General features: G+C 36.1%; 1 protein-coding gene across 8 annotated transcripts in view; it reads right to left on the reverse strand.

Annotated features, from left to right (window-relative positions):
* ZNF280D (zinc finger protein 280D) overlaps positions 1-25,007 on the reverse strand; it is a 298,762-nt gene that overhangs the window by 30,794 nt on the left and 242,961 nt on the right. For 6 of the 8 annotated variants that reach the window (XM_057488838.1, XM_057488837.1, XM_036929705.2 and 3 more), the window contains 3 exons: positions 22,281-22,343; positions 15,274-15,392; positions 15,087-15,123 (listed from right to left, as the gene is read on the reverse strand). In XM_057488838.1, the coding sequence (XP_057344821.1) occupies positions 15,087-15,123; positions 15,274-15,392; positions 22,281-22,343 (219 nt within the window). Of the gene's footprint in view, positions 1-9,969; positions 14,525-14,562; positions 14,979-15,086; positions 15,124-15,273; positions 15,393-22,280; positions 22,344-25,007 lie in introns of those variants that run through there. The other 2 variants (XM_036929706.2, XM_036929707.2) reach the window with 2 other exon arrangements.

The raw sequence follows: 25,007 nt of genomic DNA on the forward strand, positions 1-25,007 counted from the left end.
AAAATACCTAGGAATAAACCTAACCAAGGAAGTGAAAGACCTATACCCTGAAAACTACAAGACACTCTTAAGAGAAATTAAAGGGGACACTAACAAATGGAAACTCATCCCATGCTCCTGGCTAGGAAGAATTAATATCATCAAAATGGCCATCCTGCCAAAGCAATATAAAGATTCAATGCAATCCCCATCAAACTACCAACAGCATTCTTCAATGAACTGGAACAAATAGTTCAAAAATTCATATGGAACCACCAAAGGGCCCGAATAGCCAAAGCAACCCTGAGAAGGAAGAATAAAGTGGGGAGGATCTCGCTCCCCAACTTCAAGCTCTACTACAAAGCCACAGTAATCAAGACAATTTGGTACTAGCACAAGAAGAGAGTCACAGACCAGTGGAACAGAATAGAGACTCCAAACATTAACCCAAACATATATGGCCAATTAATATATGATAAAATAGCCATGGACATACAATGGGGAAATGACAGTCTCTTCAACAGATGGTGCTGGCAAAACTGCACAGCTACATGTAGGAGAATGAACTGGATCACTGTCTAACCCCATACACAAAAGCAAATTTGAAATGGACCAAAGACCTGAATGTAAGTCATGAAACCATAAAACTCTTAAAAAAAAACATAGGCAAAAATCTCATGGACATAAACATGAGTGACTTCTTCATGAACATATCTCCCCGGGCAAGGGAAGCAAAAGCAAAAATGAACAAGTGGGACTATATCAAGCTGAAAAGCTTTTGTACAGCAAAGGACACCGTCAAAGAACAAAAAGGTATCCTACAGTATGGGAGAATATATTCATAAATGACAGATCCGATAAAGGGTTGACATCCAAAATATATAAAGAGCTCACACACCTCAACAAACAAAAAGCAAATAATCCAATTAAAAAATGGGCAGGGGGTGTGGGCGGAAGATGGCGGCGTGAGTAGAGCAGCGGAAATCTCCTCCCAAAACAACATATATCTATGAAAATATAACAAAGACAACCCTTCCAAGAATAAAGACCAGAGGACACAGGACAATATCCAGACCACATCCGCACCTGAGAGAACCCAGCGCCTCGCGAAGGGGGTAAGATACAAGCCCCTGCCCCGCGGGAGCCGAGCGCCCCTCCCCCCAGCTCCCGGCGGGAGAAGAGCAGGCAGAGCAGGAGGGAGACGGAGCCCAGGACTGCCGAACACCCAGCCCGAGCCATCCGGGCCAGAGTGCAGAGCCCTCGATACTGGGAAAACAGGGCAGCAAGAACAGTGAGCAGGCACTGGAGGCTGGGCGACAGAGGACATAAGAAAAGCGCGCGACCATTTTTTTTTTTTTGCTTTTTTGCTGCTTTGTTTTGGCGAGCGCTTTTTGGAAGTCTTAAAGGGACAGGGACCCCAATACTAGGGAAACAGGGCAGAAAGACCGGTGAGCAGAGGCCTGAGGCTGGTACCGGAGAATAAAGAAAAACGAACGACCACCTTTTTTTTTTAATTAAAAATTTTTTTTTTTTAATTAAAAAATTTTTTTTTCTTGTTTTTTTTTTGTGGTCGTTGTTTTGTTTTGGCGGGAGCTTTTTGGAAGTCTTAAAGGGGCAGGGTGGGTCACTTAATCCAGAGGTAGGGAATCCGGGATCTCTGGGCACCCTAACCCCTGGGCTGCAGGGAGCAGGGAGGCCCCTTACGGAGATAAATAGCCTCCCAGCAGCTCCTGCTCCAACGCGACTCCACCATTTTGGAGTAGCTGCCCGAGCCAGGCCACGCCCACAGCAACAGCGGAGATTAACTCCATAGCAGCCGGGCAGGAAGCAGAAACCCTGTCTGCGCGCAGCTGCGCAGCACAAGCCACTAGAGGTCGCTGTTCTCCCAGGAGAGGAGGGCCACAAATCAACAAGAAAGGAAGTCCTTCCAGCCGTCACTCGTCCCAGTTCTGCAGACTATTCCTATCACCATGAAAAGGCAAAGCTACAGGCAGACAAAGATCACAGAGACAACACCAGAGAAGGAGACAGACCTAACCAGTCTCCCTGAAAAAGAATTCAAAATAAGAATCATAAACATGCTGACAGAGATGCAGAGAAATACGCAAGACAAATGGGATGAAGTCCGGAAGGAGATCACAGATGCCAGAAAGGAGATCGCAGAAATGAAACAAACTCTGGAAGGGTTTATAAGCAGAATGGACAGAATGCAAGAGGCCATTGATGGAATTGAAATCAGAGAACAGGAACGCATAGAAGCTGACAGAGAGAGAGAAAAAAGGATCTCCAGGAATGAAACAATATTAAGAGAACTGTGTGACCAATCGAAAAGGAACAATATCCGTATTATAGGGGTCCCAGAAGAAGAAGAGAGAGGAAAAGAGATGGAAAGTATCTTAGAAGAAATAATTGCTGAAAACTTCCCCACACTGGGGGAGGAAGTAATTGAACAGACCACGGAAATACACAGAACCCCCAACAGAAAGGATCCAAGAAGGGCAACACCAAGACACATAATAATTAAAATGGCAAAGATCAAGGACAAGGAAAGAGTGTTAAAGGCAGCTAGAGAGAAAAAGGTCACCTATAAAGGGAAACCCATCAGGCTAACGTCAGATTTCTCAACAGAAACCCTACAGGCCAGAAGAGAATGGCATGATATATTTAATACAATGAAACAGAAGGGCCTTGAACCAAGGATACTGTATCCAGCACGACTATCATTCAAATATGACGGTGGGATTAAACAATTCCCAGACAAACAAAAGCTGAGGGAATTTGCTTTCCACAAACCACCTCTACAGAACATCTTACAGGGACTGCTCTAGATGGGAGCACTCCTAGAAGGAGCACAGCACAAAACACCCAACATATGAAGAATCGAGGAGGAGGAACAAGAAGGGAGAGAAGAAAAGAATCTCCAGACAGTGTATATAACAGCTCAATAAGCGAGCTAAGTTAGGCAGTAAGATACTAAAGAGGCTAACCTTGAACCTTTGGTAACCACGAATTTAAAGCCTGCAATGGCAATAAGTACATATCTTTCAATAGTCACCCTAAATGTTAATGGGTTGAATGCACCAATCAAAAGACACAGAGTAACAGAATGGATAAAAAAGCAAGACCCATCTATATGCTGCTTACAAGAAACTCACCTCAAACCCAAAGACATGTACAGACTAAAAGTCAAGGGATGGAAAAACATATTTCAAGCAAACAACAGTGAGAAGAAAGCAGGGGTTGCAGTACTAATATCAGACAAAATAGACTTCAAAACAAAGAAAGTAACAAGAGATAAAGAAGGACACTACATAATGATAAAGGGCTCAGTCAAACAAGAGGATATAACCATTCTAAATATATATGCACCCAACACAGGAGCACCAGCATATGTGAAACAAATACTAACAGAACTAAAGGGGGATATAGAGTGCAATGCATTCATTCTAGGAGACTTCAACACACCACTCACCCCAAAGGATAGATCCACTGGGCAGAAAATAAGTAAGGACACGGAAGCACTGAACAACACAGTAGAGCAGATGGACCTAATAGACATCTATAGAACTCTACATCCAAAAGCAGCGGGATATACATTCTTCTCAAGTGCACATGGAACATTCTCCAGAATAGACCACATACTAGGCCACAAAAAGAGCCTCAGAAAATTCCAAAAGATTGAAATCCTACCAACCAACTTTTCAGACCACAAAGGCATAAAACTAGAAATAAACTGTACAAAGAAAGCAAAGAGGCTCACAAACACATGGAGGCTTAACAACACGCTCCTAAATAATCAATGGATCAATGACCAAATCAAAATGGAGATCCAGCAATATATGGAAACAAATGACAACAACAACACTAAGCCCCAACTTCTGTGGGACACAGCAAAAGCAGTCTTAAGAGGAAAGTATATAGCAATCCAAGCATATTTAAAAAAGGAAGAGCAATCCCAAATGAATGGTCTAATGTCACAATTATCGAAATTGGAAAAAGAAGAACAGATGAGGCCTAAGGTCAGCAGAAGGAGGGACATAATAAAGATCAGAGAAGAAATAAATAAAATTGAGAAAAATAAAACAATAGCAAAAATCAATGAAACCAAGAGCTGGTTCTTCGAGAAAATAAACAAAATAGATAAGTCTCTAGCCAGACTTATTAAGAAGAAAAGAGAGTCAACACAAATCAACAGTATCAGAAACGAGAAAGGAAAAATCACGACGGACCCCACGGAAATGCAAAGAATTATTGGAGAATACTATGAAAACCTATATGCTAACAAGCTGGGAAACCTAGGAGAAATGGACAACTTCCTAGAAAAATATAACCTTCCAAGATTGACCCAGGAAGAAACAGAAAATCTAAACAGACCAATTACCAGCAACGAAATTTAAGAGGTAATCAAAAAACTACCAAAGAACAAAACCCCCGGGCCAGATGGATTTACCTCGGAATTTTATCAGACATACAGGGAAGACATAATACCCATTCTCTTTAAAGTTTTCCAAAAAATAGAGGAGGAGGGGATACTCCCAAACTCATTCTATGAAGCTAACATCACCCTAATACCAAAACCAGGCAAAGACCCCACCAAAAAAGAAAACTACAGACTAATATCCCTGATGAACATAGATGCAAAAATACTCAACAAAATATTAGCAAACCGAATTCAAAAATACATCAAAAGGATCATACACCATGACCAAGTGGGATTCATCCCAGGGATGCAAGGATGGTACAACATTCGAAAGTCCATCAACATCATCCACCACATCAACAAAAAGAAAGACAAAAACCACATGATCATCTCCATAGATGCTGAAAAAGCATTTGACAAAGTTCAACATCCATTCATGTTAAAAACTCTCAGCAAAATGGGAATAGAGGGCAAGTACCTCAACATAATAAAGGCCATCTATGATAAACCCACAGCCAACATTATATTGAACAGCGAGAAGCTGAAAGCATTTCCTCTGAGATCGGGAACTAGACAGGGATGCCCACTCTCTCCACTGTTATTTAACATAGTACTGGAGGTCCTAGCCACGGCAATGAGACAAAATAAAGAAATACAAGGAATCCAGATTGGTAAAGAAGAAGTTAAACTGTCACTATTTGCAGATGACATGATACTGTACATAAAAAACCCTAAAGACTCCACCCCAAAACTACTAGAACTGATATCGGAATACAGCAAAGTTGCAGGATACAAAATCAACACACAGAAATCTGTGGCTTTCCTATATACTAACAATGAACCAACAGAAAGAGAAATCAGGAAAACAACTCCATTCACAATTGCATCAAAAAAAATAAAATACCTAGGAATAAACCTAACCAAAGAAGTGAAAGACTTATACTCTGAAAACTACAAGTCACTCTTAAGAGAAATTAAAGGGGACACTAACAGATGGAAACTCATCCCATGCTCGTGGCTAGGAAGAATTAATATCGTCAAAATGGCCATCCTGCCCAAAGCAATATACAGATTTGATGCAATCCCTATGAAACTACCAGCAACATTCTTCAATGAACTGGAACAAATAATTCAAAAATTCATATGGAAACACCAAAGACTCCGAATAGCCAAAGCAATCCTGAGAAAGAAGAATAAAGTAGGGGGGATCTCACTCCCCAACTTCAAGCTCTACTATAAAGCCATAGTAATCAAGACAATTTGGTACTGGCACAAGAGCAGAGCCACAGACCAATGGAACAGACTAGAGAATCCAGACATTAACCCAGACATATATGGTCAATTAATATTTGATAAAGGAGCCATGGACATACAATGGCGAAATGACAGTCTCTTCAACAGGTGGTGCTGGCAAAACTGGACAGCTACATGTAGGAGAATGAAACTGGACCATTGTCTAACCCCATATACAAAAGTAAACTCAAAATGGATTAAAGACCTGAATGTAAGCCATGAAACCATTAAACTCTTGGAAGAAAACATAGGCAAAAACCTCTTAGACATAAACATGAGTGACCTCTTCTTGAACATATCTCCCCGGGCAAGGAAAACAACAGCAAAAATGAGTAAGTGGGACTATATTAAGCTGAAAAGCTTCTGTACAGCAAAAGACACCATCAATAGAACAAGAAGGATCCCTACAGTATGGGAGAATATATTTGAAAATGACACATCCGATAAAGGCTTGACGTCCAGAATATATAAGGAGCTCTCACGCCTCAACAAACAAAAAACAAATAACCCAATTAAAAAATGGGCAGAGGAACTGAACAGACAGTTCTCCAAAAAAGAAATACAGATGGCCAACAGACACATGAAAAGATGCTCCACATCGCTAATTATCAGAGAAATGCAAATTAAAACTACAATGAGGTATCACCTCACACCAGTAAGGATGGCTGCTATCCAAAAGACAAACAACAACAAATGTTGGCGAGGCTGTGGAGAAAGGGGAACCCTCCTACACTGCTGGTGGGAATGTAAGTTAGTTCAACCATTGTGGAAAGCAGTATGGAGGTACATCAAAATGCTCAAAACAGACTTACCATTTGACCCAGGAATTCCACTCCTAGGAATTTACCCTAAGAACGCAGCAATCAAGTTTGAGAAAGACAGATGCACCCCTATGTTTATTGCATCACTATTTACAATAGCCGAGAAATGGAAGCAACCTAAGTGTCCATCAGTAGATGAATGGATAAAGAAGATGTGGTACATATACACAATGGAATACTACTCAGCCATAAGAAAAGGGCAAATCCAATCATTTGCAGCAACATGGATGGAGCTGGAGGGTATTATGCTCAGTGAAACAAGCCAAGTGGAGAAAGAGAAATACCAAATGATTTCACTTATCTGTGGAATATAAGAACAAAGGAAAAACTGAAGGAACAAAACAGCAGCAGAATCACAGAACTCAAGAATGGACTAACAGGTACCAAAGGGAAAGGGACTGGGGAGGATGGGTGGGTAGGGAGGGATAAGGGGGGGAGAAGTAGGGGGGTATTAAGATTAACATGCATGGGGGGGTAGGAGAAAAGGGAGGGCTGTACAACACAGAGAAGGCAAGTAGTGATTCTACAACATTTTGCTATGCTGATGGACAGTGACTGTAAAGGGGTTTATAGGGGAGACCTGGTATAGGGGAGAGCCTAGTAAACATAATATTCATCATGTAAGTGTAGATTAGTGATAGCAAAAAAAAAAAAAAAAAAAAAAAAAGGGCAGTTCCTGTGTGGTAACCTCCAACGAGTTCTACACAAGGGTATAAAGGGCATATAAAAGTGTAGGCAAAGGGTCTGTTTGTGTTTATACAAAGGATCAAAGCCTAATTGGGCTACCCCGAAAATGAACTAAGATACGATATGAAAAAGAACTTCCAACATCTGCACTCTCTGGAAGACTCATGCCAGAAGATGATCATCAAAAAACCCCAACAAAGATCCACGCACTGCTACAGCTGTAGATGCACTCATCCCACCAGTTCCTGGACTTGCCATGGGAATGAGGAAGGAGATATCTAAGCTGGCCTGTGCTTACAGTAAAACAACAAAATTGGACTGGATCTATACTGTTGGAACTCAACCAAGAATTTGGAGAAGTGCAAATTGTAGCGCTCCAAAGTCTTACAACTACAAACTTTTTACTGTTAAAAGAACATAGGGCATGTGAACATTCCCCAGGAATGGGTTGTTTTAATTTGTCTGATTTCTCTCAGACTGTTCAAGTTCAGTTGGACAATATCCACCATATCATAGATAAGTTTTCACAAATGCCTAAGGTGCCTAACTGGTTTTCTTGGTTTCACTGCAGATGGCTGGTAATTACAGATATGCTTTGGCTATGTAACTATACTCCTATTATGTTAATGTGTGTGTGCAATTTAAGTAGTAGCTTAAAACCTATACATGCTGAAGTTACTCTACAAGAAGATATATCAAAGAAATAATCAATCTTCCCATGTTTTCTTCCGCCTGCTACTTCTATAGCTTTTCTTCTTCCTTCCTAATTACAACCCTTAAATAGAATTCGTGCCTCATATCAAATTTACCGAGTATCATAATTCTTCCAAGTGGTAAAGATACCTCAAGACAAATGCTGGGCATAGAAGCCACAGGGCATAAATATGCAAAGAAGTAAAAAGCTAACTTTTTCAAACAATAAGGCTTCTCTCTCACTTACCAACTTCACATTTCCCTGTATGGCCCCGGAAGATGACTGGTTAGCCAGAGACGGGTAAGATTCCTCAAGGGAGGAACAACCTAAGACAGGCACAGTCGCAGGGGGGCCATCAGGTGAGAAATTGGGGATCAACAGAGGTGAGGCTTAGAACCTCACCCCCCCGTTCTGAGAGAAATCTTCTGCATACGTGGATGTTTTATTGCCCTGGTCTAGCTTGGATTAACACATAGTCTATAGGCACACACCTGATCATCTACATGTGCTCTCTTACAACACTAAACTATGTTTTCTACCTTTATCTTGTATTTACCTACCACTTCAGCATTTTATTAAAAATTATAATAATAAAGAGAGAAATGTGGTATCCACATATAAATCAAGTATAAAAACCAAATGAGTATTCATATTTGAACTGACTGTTTATAGTTCACAATGCATGAGCAAAACCGAAAGTTTCTGTGATGACTGCCCTTGTACTGTTCACTATGTAACTTATTCATTATGTAAGAATTTGTTCTACATGTAAAAACTTGTTTGTTATGCCTCAGAAGATTGGAGACTGACAAAAATTAGGCTTGGGGTGGAATAATGATTGTGCATTGAGCATTGACTCCCCTATACAGAATTTTATTGTCGTTAACAACCATTTGATCAATAAATATGAGAGATGCCCTCACAAAAAAAAAAAAAAAAAAAAAAAAAAGAAGGACAGACTTCCAATGGTAAAATAAATTAGTAACCGGGATGTAATGTATAGCATAAGGAATATAGTCAAGATATTGTAACAGCCTGGTAGGGTGATAGCTGGAACCTAGAATTATGTATATAAATGTTCTACCACTGTGTTGTACACTTGAAACTCATGTAATGTAATACTGTGTGTCAACTACCCTTCAATAAAAAATAATTATTAAAAAAAAAAAAAAAAATGGGCAGGGGAGCTGAATAGACAGTTCTCTAAAGAAGAAATTCAGATGGCTAACAGTCACATGAAAAGATGCTCCACATCGCTTGTCATCAGAGAAATACAAATTAAAACCACAATGAGATATCACTTCACACCAGTAAGGATTGCCATCATCGAAAAGACGAACAACAACAAATGTTGGCGAGGTTGTGGAGAAAGGGGAACCCTCCTACACTGCTGGTGGGAATGTAAATTAGTTCAACCACTGTGGAAAACAGTATGGAGGTTCCTCAAAATGCTCTAAATAGAAATACCATTTGACCCAGGAATTCCACTTCTAGGAATTTACCCTAAGAATGCAGCACTCCAGTTCGAAAAAGACAGATGCATCCCTATGTTTATCGCTGCACTATTTACAATAGCCAAGATATGGAAGCAACCTAAATGTCCATCAGTGGATGAATGGATAAAGAAGATGTGGTACATATACACAATGGAATATTATTCAGCCATAAGAAGGAAACAGATCTTACCATTTATAACAACATGGATGGAGCTAGAGGGTATTATGCTCAGTGAAATAAGCCAGGCATAGAAAGACAAGTACCAAATGATTTCACTCATATGTGGAGTAAAAGAACAAAGAAAAACTGAAGGAACAAAACAGCAGCAGAATCACAGAACCCAAAAATGAACTAACAGTTACCAAAGGGAAAGGGACTGGGGAGGATGGGTGGGAAGGGAGGGATAAGGGCGGGGAAAAAGAAAGGGGGCATTACGATTAGCATGTATAGTTTGGGGGGGGCACAGGGAGGGCTGTGCAACACAGAGAAGACAAGTAATGATTTTACAGCATCTTAATACGCTGAAGGATAGTGACTGTGAAGGGGTATGTGGGGGGACTTGGTGAAGGGGGGAGCCTAGTAAACATAATGTTCTTCATATAATTATAGATTAATGATACCAAAATAAAAATAAATAAATAAAAAGACTGAAAAGTTAAGCATAAAGAGTTACAGTGAGGAGCTAGAAATAAATATGAGATATTATCAAGCATCTTAGCGGGAAATCATGTAAAGTTACTGGTAATACCCTGCAACAAAAACATCCCCTGTTGCTACAGTCAGAGGCAGAATGAACTAATAACTGGCTTGTCACTGTTATGTATTTCTTAGATTTTATAAACATACTAATGAGGATACTGGCTTTTTAATAAAAATTCTACAAATATGAAAATTCAGATTGCTAGTATCCAGTTACATATTCCACCTTACAAATGATTCATAAACATGAATGAAATGCCTAGGAGTACATCTTTGTCAACACCTTACGTGACTTTTATTTCCAAATTCAGAAAGTCTGAAGAATGATTCCTCTAGATCAGCATTCTACGCACTTATTATATGGAGATTTATGCCAAGAAATTAGTAACTATTGAAGGAAAATTCCAAGGCCAAATAAACAATCTTAGACATTCACAGGCCACATACAGCATGAAAAACCCCACAGTAAAGAAAAGATTTAGCTTTAACTTGCCTTTCCTAAACTTACCTAATCATGGAAATTTTTTCCCTCAGAAAATTTATAAATAAATTATGGACATTAGTTTGAGAAACACTGACCTAGTTACCTTCTTTTATAGAAATGTAAGAATTATTTTTACAAGAGCATAATGTAGAGTTGAACATGACATTTAATTTTTTCAATGTCAAGAGAGTCCCTCTTGTTGCTACTAGGGATAAGGATATGTAGCATTCTAAACTCTTCTTCTCATAAGAATAAATAGACATATAGGTATAATTAGTATTGAATAACAGAATCCTGGAACTCTAGAACAAGTTAGCACTCACATTTTAGAAATAGGGTAACTGAGGCTGAAGGGACATCATTCTAGTGTTCCTCCCACATCACTGGCCATTCCTTCTTAGCTTCCTTTGCCAATTCCTTTTTCTCTCCCTAATCCTTTATTATTAAATTCCCCAGACATTCCTTTTGACTTTTCTCCATCTTTACTGCATCCCTTGGTGATTTCATGAAGTTCCAGGACTTTTTTGATGAATTTTTATTTTGGGACAATTGTATACTCACACATGTAGCTGTAAGAAATATATACAGGGATTCAATGTATCCTTTGTCTAGTTTCCCCCAATGACAACATCTTACTAAATAATAGTACAAAATCATAACCAGGATATTGACAGTAATACAGTACATTAACCTTATTTCAGATTTCCCTAGTGTTTGCTTGTATTCATCCCCATGATACATAAAAATGTTAAATGATATTTACAGCCTGGAACACTTCCCTAAATTCCTACAGGTGAATGACTATGACATCTCCACTTGGATGTCAACACATATCTCAAACTAAAACATGTCTCAAAGTCCTCATCTTCCCTCCCAAATCTGTTTTTTTTTTAAGTCTCCCCCATCTGAGTTAGTTTCAATGTCATCTTTCCAGTTGCTCAGACAAATAACTGTGGAATCACCCTCAGTACTTTCTCTTATACTTCACATCCAAACCATCAACAAATTCAAAATATTTGCAAAATCAAACCTCTTACACTTACACTGTTAGCAGCCTAGCCTAGCCTAAGACTACCTGAATTATTATTACTAGAGACCTCTAACTAATCTCCCTGATTCTGCCCTTGGTCTTCTACAGTTTACTTTCTAAACAGTGACTGGAATAATAAAAACAATTTTTTATATTTAAGTTTTTTGTTAATTGCGGGTTTTTTATTGAGGTTATGCAATACTACTATATTCAAAATCCTCTAATGGCTTATCTCATGTAAGCCAAATTCCTTACAACAATCTATAGGTTTCCATACACATGGCCTACATTACCTCACAGGGTCTATCTCCTATTATTCTCCCTCTTGCTCACTCATTTGCAGCCAAACCAACCAAGGACCTCATCCTCAGTTCTTACTCAAATGTCATCTCTCAGTGAGGCCTTCCCTAACCACCAAATTTTAACTGGCAGCCTCTGAACTCCCACACTGTTCTTCTTATCTACCTTCCCTACTTAATTTTCTCCATAGTACTGACTGCAATCTAACATACTATATATTTTATTTAATTTTTATTTTCTTCCTTACTAAAATGAAATCTCCATGAAAGCAGAGAGTTCAGTACATTTTTCTAGCACATAGATCAGTGTCAGGCAGGCACAAAGCAGGTGTTCAAGAAAGAGTCACTGAATAAATAAGTAAGGCCCAAAGAAGCCAGGTGTTTTGCCAAAATGTGAGAAGAACATGGCAAGATTCCAAGTCTCTGTAGTTTAGGAGTAATTTTTTCCAAGAATGGTGATGGACTCAAACTAAACCAATCTCACTTTTTATTCAGTGGTAACCAGAAGCACACAGGCATGAAATGGCAATTTCTGGTCAGGTGAAAGAACTATTTAGAATAACTTGATGGTTAAGGAGGGATCAGACTCAAGCTAAAACTCATTATCACAAAATTAAAATTCAACCAACTGCCTATAAAAAGCAAGTTTTGTACTAACTGCCTTAAATGTTCTATTAAAAATTTTTTTAAAAGTTACACGCAATAGAACTTTAAAGGGTATGAACTTGGTAATATGATACAATAGAGACCTATAGAAGAGCACAAAGTAGTACTCCTACATTACTATATCAAGAATGTAGTTGATCATATTTTTGAACTACAACCAAGGTAGAGCAAATATCTGTAAATGAAAAAGGAACTTATGTTAAAAATGGAAAGAAGCTGTTGTTTCTGGGAAAAACATAAAAGTATTTTAAAAAGTTGAGCAGAGAGAGGGTAAATGACAAAACTTCCTAGAGTCAAATAAGGAAATAACGATTAGCATATCACCAGTATGTACTCTTACCAAGAAATAAAGTAACTTTCAGAGCTTTTGGAAAAATCATTCATTTATAGAAGAAAATAGATTAGAAATTTAAAATTAATGGATTCAATTGTTTTGATTATTAATTGCAAGGAGCACATTACAGAATAAGTAGTTATCTAAATTAGATTTAAATGATTCAAAGTAAAACTGAAGAAGTTCTCATTTTAGAATAAAAAACACTTTTTGAGTCTTAGTTTCAGAGACTGTCTATCCTTATGGCAACTAAAATCACAAAAGGCATTTTGCTATCTTTAAATTTCAAGAAACTGATATAGTAAAGTGATCTTACAATTGTGCCGGAGGAGAAAACGCAAGATGTACTAAGTAGCTGTCAGTCTGCAAGCTGAAATAATAAGGCTTCTATATAACAATTAAAGCAGTGCTCCTATTTATATGATAAAATATACAGCTTTCATGTTAATTCTTTATTAGTAAATAATTCCTGAGGCACTTAAATAATACATTTTTCATTGAAAGAAAATAATAGCATCAAAACTGTTGAGTAGATCTATATTCAGTAGCTGAAGTGAATGCCAAATTTTTAAAAATATACATACATATGTGGAGATATATATATGATAGAAACAAGTGCATTATTGTCTCCCATATTTTTTAATGCTACCTTTACCCAAAGGGACTGAATTAATGGCTAAGTAGGTATTATGTAGTAGATGTACAAATATGTAACTTTAAAACTTGTTTTAAGGTCTGCCAGAAAAGGCTTTGCCAATTCTTCACACCTTAGAACTCAAAATTATTAAGATAATATGAATGATAATATTTCTGAAATAAGCAGAGAATATAATAATGGCCAATGGGCTCAACCGAAGCCAAATTAAAAAGCTAGAAATAGGCAGCTAAAGGCAATCTGTAGAGAATTCTAGGAAATCCCTTAGAGCTCTTAACAAAACAAAGCAAACACTAAGTAACAGTTTTAAAGAAAAAAATATACAAATAGATACCATAAAATAGACATCAATAAATCTGGTGAACATAAAACCAGGCAACCAAATTTTTTAAATAAAAAATCTGAGAATTGGTATTGGTGAAAAATTGTCAAGTTAGTATTGGGTAATATATTTTAAATGACAGTAAAAAAAAAACTATTTTGGAACATAACTGTAGAGACCTGTTGTTCCAAGGACATGAAAATAACCATGGTTTCCTAACAACCAGAGCTTTTGTATTCCTTGGACTGCATTCGTAGTAGAGGAAGATTAAAGAGCAGCAGCCAAAAGACTAAACTTCAACTTGAAAGTTGAAGCACTGATTTGTGATAGGCTTTTTTTCACCAAAAGTGACCTACAAGCTGAAGATCAAGAGCCAAAGCCCCCAGAGGGAAGCTGTGCTCAATTTGGTGGGCCTTGAGACCATCTCTGGCTAAATCAGCATCAGCCCTATGGGAGGCCAGCCATGAAGGAAGGGCGTCTCCCCAAGATCTGATTTCTTGAGACTACAACCTAGTGCCAGTCCCACAGTCAAAATATTCACATTCCTTGGAAAGAGAGAACAAGCATCAGTTGTGTCCATCGAAGGGGGACACTGCCCAGGTGTACCCTGGACATTTTTTGAAATCTCTGGGCTGCTTCTGCATCTGAAAAATAAGAAAAATAGCACAATGACAGACAACGAATGAGGAAAAAGATAATTTCTGGCCTAAAAACTTAAGGCTTATAAGAAATTAAGAAAGCAGACAGACAAAAAGACAAACAGCCACATCATTATTCTGAAGGCAAGTACAGCAGAGAAAAACACAAATTATTTTAAGTAAGAAATGACCATTGTAACTAAAGTTATTTTTGGAGAGAACAAACTAGAGAAAAAAACATCTTAAAATATGTCAACCTGACACAAAGATAAGGTGGAATAAGAATCTAGTCCCATTTGAAGCTGAAAAGAGCTGAATAATGAGAGCTAGTGTCATGAACTTGGCTGCTTAATTATCCTTTGTGTAAGAAAATATCTCAGAACTTTGAACTTAGGAAATTCCAACTTGTCTTGCACCAGGTCATGAGCTCCATAGAGCAGGAACCTATTTCAACAAGCAGCTTTAAGAAAAAACAAAAACAAAATACTTTAATATTTTTCATTTCTATTAATGATATATTTAGAAAATCCAACAAAGTAAAATACACTGAATTAAAAATTAAACTTACTCAGAAAGATGTTCAGAAGTTGGGATACAAACAGAAACTGTAATTAGAAGAAAATTTTTATATTTAAAATAGCATATGAAATATGACAAATGAGAATAATGATTTAGTAAAGAGCTCACACTGGGGCTGACTGAAAATACTGGAATAAATATCAAAAATCCAAAGTAACACAACTGTATATACATACCTTTCTCTATTACAATTTGGCAGCTATGAGTTTCATGTTGACTTAAGTGTGTAGCCATATTATCTAAGCCAGAAACATCAGTTAGGAAATCACAATTAAGACACACTAGAGTAATGCCCCTGTAAGAAAAAAAAAAAGCAGATAGTATTAAATGAAAGGTTTTTAATGAAAATCTACAGACAAATTTAGTGATATTTTTCCATGATTTACTTTTTTGTGTCACAACTGTCACTCCCAATTTTTTTATGCAAACTTGAAATAACTGAAATCAGTCTCTAGAAAATGGCATAGCCATATTCTAATTATGCTACCTTTTTTTTACAGAAATTATTTTCACTTTATAAATTTTCATCTCTTATATCAGTTGCTAAAAGCAGGGAGTCAGAGACCTACCTCCTAGTCTTGGCTCTACTAACAACTTGTATCACTTCGACAAATCACAATCTACCTGTACATCTGTATCTGCAAAGCCAAAGTACATTATTCATTTACTGAATATATATTTACTAAGTCTGTCTTTTCATATACTATACTACTTTTATACTACATTGTGAACATAATGATGACAAAAAAAAATACAGTCTGTTCTAATGTAGCTTATAATCTAGTGCTTTATTTAGGTGAGGAAGTAATGTGAGACTTTAAAAATAGATCATGTTGTAACTGTCATCAATTGTGTACTATGTGTTAAAGGTTTTCCCATTTACTGTTTAGTTTAATTCTCAACCCAAAGTTGGTATTATTCTCATCTAACATTGAATTAATTAAACTGGCTAATTCACTACTGAAGTCCCAAACACTGAGGTCCTCAGCATCCCGGCACTGAGAACTGGCCCACTTGTGGAGCCTAAACTACCTGTTCCTTAACAAAACTTCACTGAATGCTGTAGTTCCTAAGTGAAATATGTATGTAATGATTATAAATTTTCAAAAAGGTTAGGAAACAATAGTCATCAATACTTTTTGTTGAATTCGGAAATAGTGTTTATACTCACTGGATCAAACTTTGTAGCATTTGCTACTTGAAGTATTTAAACATAATTGGCATATTACAGTATGTGACACCGACCTTAAGAGGCTACTTTAAAATGTGTTTCAACTTATACAGTTGAAAAGTATTTAAAAATAATATTATACCTGCAAAAATACAGAAAATTTTTGAAGAACTTGGAAAGCTGTTACATGTTTGTTATATTTATTAAGCATTTGGGAGCTTGTAAGTCAAACATCTGAAATGTGTTTGAAAGAAAATCAAATATATTAAATATATAAATGATGTTGTTTAAAGGAACTTGAATTGTAAATGGGACTGTTTAAAAAAATTTATTCTATTCAACCTAAATGAACTTCATTAAACATTAATTAAAGGCCCTTTTGAAAGTGATTATTGAAATATACTAGATTTCTAAATGAAATACTTCTAAGTAAAACTTAGAAGCTTAAGGAAAGTTAAGATTTAAATACTAATTATAGTCTTAAAACTAATGATAGCCTTCTCTTTTAATAAATTGCCCTCACAGATATTAAAAGTAGTCTCAATGGTAAATGGTAGCTAAATGTCTCTTCCACCAGGCATAGGTAATTGGATCAGGAATAGAATGCATTAACTCAAGCCTTCACTACACCAGGATTTGTAATTGGACTTTGTAATCAAACTTCTCATCTGGGAAAATGTTGGGGCTTTGTAGGTTATCAATATAGAAAACTGGTCTGCACAGAGAAAGAAGAATGGAACTCAAATCCAGAGAAAATAATAAAGACAAGATCACCCTAGCTCAGGGGTCAGACAGGAGAGAAGCCATGTCAGTAACTGCTTTGTTCCCCTTACTTGTTCTGGCTGCTCTCCTCCTCTTGGGGGTTCATCAGATTCTTTGGGATCCTAACAAATTATTTCTGCTTATGTGAAAAAAATAGATCCTCTAATGTGATCACTGTTATGTCAATTTGTTAACAAACCATAAATACACTCTTGAAGTTCATCACACACTTAAAAATGTTAAGGTTTATACCAAAATGCAAAATACAAACAACATATATTTAGAGCGACTTCTCCTCTGAAACTCTAGTCGAACAGACTGTTGTGTATTTATACCTAGATATCACATTGGTATATCAAAACTAACTACCATAAAACCAAAATCATGTATGTCCTCCCCAGATCAACTCATGACTGTCTTTCTTAATGATGTGATTCCTCTGACAATAAAGCTCAAACTATAGTTATCTTTTTCTCTTCTTCCTTAAAACAGTTAGTATGTCAAGCATCTTATAATATTAACAATTTATTGGGTACTTTTTCTGTGCCCGACTAAAAATTTTAGATGTATATCTTACCTAAATCTTACAAGAACCCCAAAAGGTGGGTGCTATAATTTATCACCTTTTTATAGAGCACAAGGTTAGCTTAGTAATCTGCCAAGTACACATAGCTAGTAAAGGTTGGGACTAGGTTAGTACTGTTTAAAACTGAGCACTTTGATTCCAGAGCCCATATTCTTAAAGATGATGTAATACCACCTCACTGTTTTAACTCAGCTCCTTACTAAATTGTTCAAACTACCACAGCAGTTCTAATCTAGAGGATTCATGCCTCTATTGCCTACCTATTGTTGAAGGTGAGAAGAAGAGTATCTTTGAACCAATCTTCCTTCAGTATCACTTGATTCTATATAATACATCAAAGGTTCTCCAATACCCTCCAAATAAGTCCAAACTCCTTTGCCTTGTTTTCAATTCTTTCACAATCTGGCTCTTTCAATTCTTTCACAATCTGGCTCTAAGCTTAAAACTGTTCACCCGGACTTCAAAGTTATTACCATTATATGAACTTCATGCTCCATCCATTCACTAGTAGCTATTCCCTCTATATGCCTTCTACTTTTTCACTTCTGCACTTTTACTCATGCTATTTCTTCCAACTATGTGCCTCTTCTATAAGTATGAACAATACTCATCCTTTAAAACCATGTTAATGGCTAATACCTATGAGATCATTCCAAGTAAAGTAACCTCTTTCCCCCTTCGAAATAAATAACATTCATTGCACTTATCAAAATCCTCCTTGCTTTACTATAGTTATTTACATTCACCCCTTATCATCCACCCACTAAACTATACATTCCCTAAAGGTTGGTTTCAAGAATTCTTCATCACTGTTTTCTTTATAGGACCTGCTACATTATGTACATGGTAGATGCATAACAGCAGCTAAAGAATGACTAATCCATTCGAAATAAAAGAGTAATTATAAAAACTAATGTTCTTTACAAGTATAAGTATGCATGGTCCATTGATAGAAATTGACCAATTTTCAATTTCATACTTTTTCAAATTGAGAGAAAAACATTCCAGATCTTTAAAATGATACAGATTATTTAATAACCAAACACAACTGATGTTGACAAGAGTTAGGTAAAAAATCAAACTAAAATCTCATCTTCTGAATTCTTATAAAGTTTCAGTAAAGGCAACATCTAATACAGCTTAATCTATTTCCTTGAAATCAGTAAGAGTCTTTAAATTAGTACTAATATTTTTTAAATGGAATCAATTTTTCTCTTCCCGTGAGGTACCATCATAGGTGGTAAGACCATCATCACAGATGGGACCTATATTGCCCAATGAAGTCCTTTTCAAGATAAACATTAACTTACTTAACAAATATTAACTGAGTGCCTACTATGTGCCAGGTATTAGTTAATGCTTGGAATAGACAAAAATCTAAACCGCCCACATTCCAAAAAGAGAACACAGGAAATAAAGCATACAGTATATCAGATGATGAACAATGACCTGGACAAAAATGAAGCATAAAAAGGAGACAGTACTGTAGTGAAGTATGGAAGAGAGGATACAATTTTAAGTTGCATGGTCAAGGAAAGGCTCACTCATCATAATGGAAACCTGAAGTAGATGAAGGAGTTAACCATACAAAAATATGGGGAACACACTAGTCATAAGCAATAAGAATAAAGGTTCTGAGACATAACATTATCCCCTTTTCCAACTCTTCCACTAACCCAGAGCATCAAAACAAGTATTGGGGATCTTGCTCCCCAACTTCAAGCTCTACTACAAAGCCACAGTAATCAAGACAATTTGGTACTGGCACAAGAACAGAGCCACAGACGAATAGAACAGACTAGAGAGCCCTGATATAAACCCAACCATATATGGTCAATTAATATATGATAAAGGAGCCATGGACATACAATGGGGAAATGACAGTCTCTTCAACAGATGGTGCTGGCAAAACTGGACAGCTACATATAAGAGAATGAAACTGGATCACTGGCTAACCCCATATACAAAAGTAAATTTGAAATGGATCAAAGACCTGAATGTAAGTCATGAAACCATAAAACTCTTAGAAAAAGACATAGGCAAAATCTCTTAGACATAAACATGAGCGACCTCATCATGAACATATCTCCCTGGGCAAGGAAAACAAAAGCAAAAATGAACAAGTGGGACTATATCAAGCTGAAAAGCTTCTGTACAGCAAAGGACACCATCAATAGAACAGAAAGGTATCCTACAGAATGGGAGAATATATTCGTAAATGACAGATCTGATAAGGGTTGACATCCAAAATAGATAAAGAGCTCATGTACCTCAACAAACAAAAAGCAAATAATACAATTAAAAAATGGACAGAGGAGCTGAATAGACAGTTCTCCAAAGAAGAAATTCAGATGGCCAACAGACACATGAAAAGATGCTCTACATTGCTAATCATCAGAGAAATGCAAATTAAAACCACAATGAGATATCACCTCACACCAGTAAGGATCTTCACAATCCAAAAGACAAACAACAACAAATGTTGGTGAGGTTGTGGAGAAAGGGGAACCCTCCTACACTGCTGCTGGGAATGTAAATTAGTTCAACCACTGTGGAAAACAGTATGGAGGTTCCTCAAAATGCTCTAAATAGAAATACCATTTGACCCAGGAATTCCACTTCTAGGAATTTACCCTAAGAATGCAGCAGCCCAGTTTGAAAAAGATATATGCACCCCTATGTTTATCACAGCACTATTTACAATAGCCAAGAAATGTAAGCAACCTAAGTGTCCATCAGTAGATGAATGGATAAAGAAGATGTGGTACATATACACAATGGAATATTATTCAGCCATAAGAGGAAAACAAATCCTACCATTTGCAACAACATGGATGGAGCTGGAGGGTATTATGCTCAGTGAAATTAGCCAGGCATAGAAAGACAAGTACCAAATGATTTCACTCATATGTGGAGTAAAAGAACAAAGAAAAACTGAAGGAACAAAACAGCAGCAGAATCACAGAACCCAAAAATGGACTAACAGTTATCAAAGGGAAAAGGACTGGGGAGGATAGGTGGGAAAGGAGGGATAAGGGTGGGGAAAAAGAAAAGGGGCATTACTATTAGCATGTATAATGTCAGGGGTTGGGGCACAGGGAGGGCTGTACAACACAGAGAAAACAAGTAGTGATTCTACAGCATCTTACTACACTGATGGATAGTGACTGTAATGGGGTTTGTGGCAGGGACTTGGTGAAGGGGGGAGCCTAGTGTACTTAATGTTCTTCACATAATTGTAGATTAATGATACCAAAAAAGAAAAAACAAAAGAAGTATTGGCTAACCTTACGTCTCTATATTATTTTGGTGCAGCAAAGACACTGATATTTCAAGTAGCAATGGCACATGACCAAAAAAAATAAGGAAAAATGGAATCCAAAGAATTCAGAAGAATATAAAAAATGGTGCTCAGTGGATTCTGAGTTAAATGTGTGGTATAAGCAAAGTTAATTACCGATGTCTTTAGAAATACTCATCAACAGCTTTTCTGCACAGTAAGCAAATTGTACACATCTCTTCATTTGAAAAAGAAAAAATAATAATCATGGATACCACATACTAATTTCAAGAATTCTAGTGGTTTAAGAAATTTACCTCAAAATGGAAAGTGTTTGTCACTTTACTGGGTATCTTTTAAAAATTCAAATATTGTTGGAAGAGTCTTATTTTTGTTCTTTTACAGTGCAAATGGATTAATATTTCATCATGATACCACTTGTCACTACTGAAACAAATTTAGCAAGATAATATAGGCTAAGCCTACCTCTAGTCTAAGGATATAATGAACAGACTCTGAAATGTCAGTAGCAGTCATTTAGATTTCCAAATTGGGCATCCCAACATCAGGTTAAAAAAGAAGTTATATCAAACAACAGTGAGGTACCACTTTACACCCACTAGGATAGCTACAATGCAAAAGAGGTAACAGCAAGTATTGAGAAAGATGTGGAGAAATTGGAACCCTCATACATTGCTGGTGCAAATGTAAAATAGTGGAAGAACTTTATAAAAATAGTCTGGCAGTTCCTCAAAGGCTCAACATAGAGTTATCATATAACCCAGCAATTCCAGTCCTAGATATATACAAAAGAGAAACGAAAAAGACATGCCCAGGCAAAAACGTATACACAAATGTTCACAGCAGCAATATTCATAAAGCTTCAAAGTTAAAATCATCTAAATGGATGAATAACAATAAATAAATTGGTGTATCTATACAATGTAATATTATTCAGCAATAAAAAAAATGAAATACTGATATATGCTACAACATGGATGAATCGTGAAAACATTATGCTAAATGGAAGAAACCAGTCATGAAGGGTCACATACTGTAACATTCCATTTATATGAAATGTCCAGAATAGCAAATCTATACAGAAAATAGATTAGTGGTTGCTTAGGGATGGGGTAGTTGGAAGGAAATGGGGATGACTACTAGTGGGTACAGTTTCTTTCTGGAGTGATGAAAATGTACTAAACTTAAATGCAGTGAAAGCTGCACAACTCTGTAACTATACTAAAAACTATTATTTGTACAATTTAAATGTGTGAATTGAACTGTATATGAACTATATGCTCAAGAAAGATGTTACATATAAAAAAATTTAAGTCATACAATTTTTCAAAAGAAAGAATTTTGGAGAGGATAAATTAGTTACCTGAAATCTTCTGAATGCTTCTTAAAAATACAAAACCTTTTACTTGGACGGTTACTATGAAAGCTGGAGACAAAATAGATTTCATTAATTTTACTATACAAGAAGTCATTAATTTATAGCATATATCAAATCTATAGTTTCTTGTTTGGCGTAAAAGATTATTATATAAATAACAAAATAATGTATGTCACCTCTGTTTAATTCAATATTTTATCTTACAATCTACTTTACCTATTTAATTTCTAATGATATGTACTTCCCTAAGCATATTCTTATAAAATCAGTACCTCACCATTATATAAATACTTGAATTAAAAAAAAGTAAAGCATGTCAAATTAATTTTTTCATTAAGTTGAAAAAAATTTAAAATTTTTGCTAATAACATATTTGCTACCGTATGAATGGCTAGCATTAATAAACATTTTAAAAAATCATTTTTCCAATCATAACATGTTTGTTTCAGGTGAGAGAAGTAGAATCCAAATCATCTTTGATGTAAAGAGTATTTAAGATAAATATCACTGTTCACATTTGCAAAATCAAACATTCAGACAGTTCTTTACAATTACTAATAGAGGTTAAAGAAAAAAAAATTAAAGTAAGAGCTCTGAGCTTAAAAAGTGCTTCCCCTAAGCACAAAACAGAAAACCACTAACCCAATTTTGTAGCCAATGAACAGCTTTTATATACCTTTTCAAATCTGGTGACGAAAGCTTTCCTGTACTAGAAAGCTAGGATACCTTACTGCACTATCACTAAAAATGGAGTCATGGGCTAATAATATCAGCATCCTATGGAAGCTTATGTATTGGAATGCAAAGTCTTGTGCTCCCTACAAAACTACTGAAATTATCTCTGGCAGCTGGGCCTAGGAATACATATAAAAAAACTTCTTCAGGGAGTTTTACGCAAGCTAAGTTTGAGAAGCAGTAACCCTAGCAGGCACTGATAGACCACAAGCAGCCAACACACCACATCAATGGTCACTTTCAGATACAGGGTAACCATCACGAGTACAGCATATACGAACGGGAAAAGAAATACTCTGACGAGCTATAATTCCCAGAAAATATCCTCAGAATATTTCTAATAGTCATTTCTTCAATCTGGGGATAATTACTCTTAAAGAATTTACAAATTCAAGACAACATAACAAAAATAATTAATTTTTTTTTAAGAAGAGAACATCAGGGGATTAGTAAACCCTGAAATTACATGCAAAAATTTGTGCACCCAACTGTTTTTCCCCAGAGGAATAAGTCCAAGATTTTATCTGATTCCCAAAGAATGTGAACGAAATCAGTTTTTTTTTTAAATGTGATTTAAAACTAACTTTAAAAAACTTATTTCTTCATTCTCCTCAGACTGTTTTTAGTTTTTGGTTTCTTTATGTATTTGGTAAGAGGAGAAAAAACTATATTTCAGCATCTTTTTGATGGCTTACATTTCTGTCTACAACGTGTAACTTATTAAAATGTTGGTAATTTGAAAATTTTAGTTGTCTGAATCCAGTTTCAGAGTTCCCTATCTATAAAAGGAAAGACTTATATTGCCTCTTCATTTATATTTACTATACAAATTCTATGCTTATAGTTTTGGGTATTATAGTAATGGAAAAGTAGATCTGTTAGCTCACAAACAAAAAGGAAAAAAAACTACCCTTCTTTCTATTACATTTTTATATAAAGTTAATAACAACACAGAAATAAACCTAAGACAAGAGAAAAAAGGTTGAGATTTTATTACACTATAATAAAAACATAATGTTAAAATCTAGGTTTAAAAAGTTTACCACCTTGTTATATTACTATATATAATTAGCAAAGTTTATTAAGCTGGAATCTAAAAACAGGTGAATTTTACTGTGTATAAATTATACCTCAGTAAGACTAGAGGGAAAAAATCCCTTTGACTGTATTTTTAATGACCTTCGCTCAGTATAAGGAACAACTTTACTTTCAACAAAACACAAAAGGAATAAAATCCTAAACATCCAACAAAATATTGATGGTATGCCCACTATTTAAGACATTGGACTAGAGGCTGATGATACAAAAAGAAAAAGGCAAGTTGTCTGCCCTAGAGTTCACAGTTTGGAGATAGAGAGGCGGGCAGGAGGAAGTCAAACAGCTGCTGGTGCAGAATAAATGCCTAATAAATATTTGTTATACAAGTGAATACATATTCATAAATAATTACCACAAGATAAACATCAATAGTGACACATAGAAAGTTTACGGTTGCATGAAGGAAAAGCTGCAAGAGAATGGAGCAGAAGCCAGCTAACAATTAGAAGTTAATTTCAGTTAAGAAGGTCCCTACTATCTTGCTCCAGGCAAAGCAAAGAGCAAGATATAGAGAGATTTTCAAGAAAATAAGAGTTAAAGTAATTGATAAAGTAGTTCTTTGTCCTATTAATATTAGGGAGACAAAGGATTTTAGGCCAAAAAATGACCTGACCAGATAAGCCTACTCTATCAACAGAGGAAAGGTAAAATTAGAAAAGGGGGTTAGGGAGACTAGACAGGATGCCAGTTATGATACTATCACAATAATCCAACTGTTGTTCTAACTACTATTATGTAGTGCCAATAAAACTGTATGAAATATACAATGAACTCAAGCATATCTTAGAAAAATCAATTCAGCACTCTGTCTTATCTACTGTATAGGAACAAACTGTAATACCAGTTTTCTTTTTCCTTGGAAAAATTTTAAACTTCAAA

The sequence above is a fragment of the Manis pentadactyla genome, chromosome 11, assembly GCF_030020395.1.
Source record: "Manis pentadactyla isolate mManPen7 chromosome 11, mManPen7.hap1, whole genome shotgun sequence".
Classification (NCBI taxonomy): Eukaryota; Metazoa; Chordata; class Mammalia; order Pholidota; family Manidae; genus Manis; species Manis pentadactyla.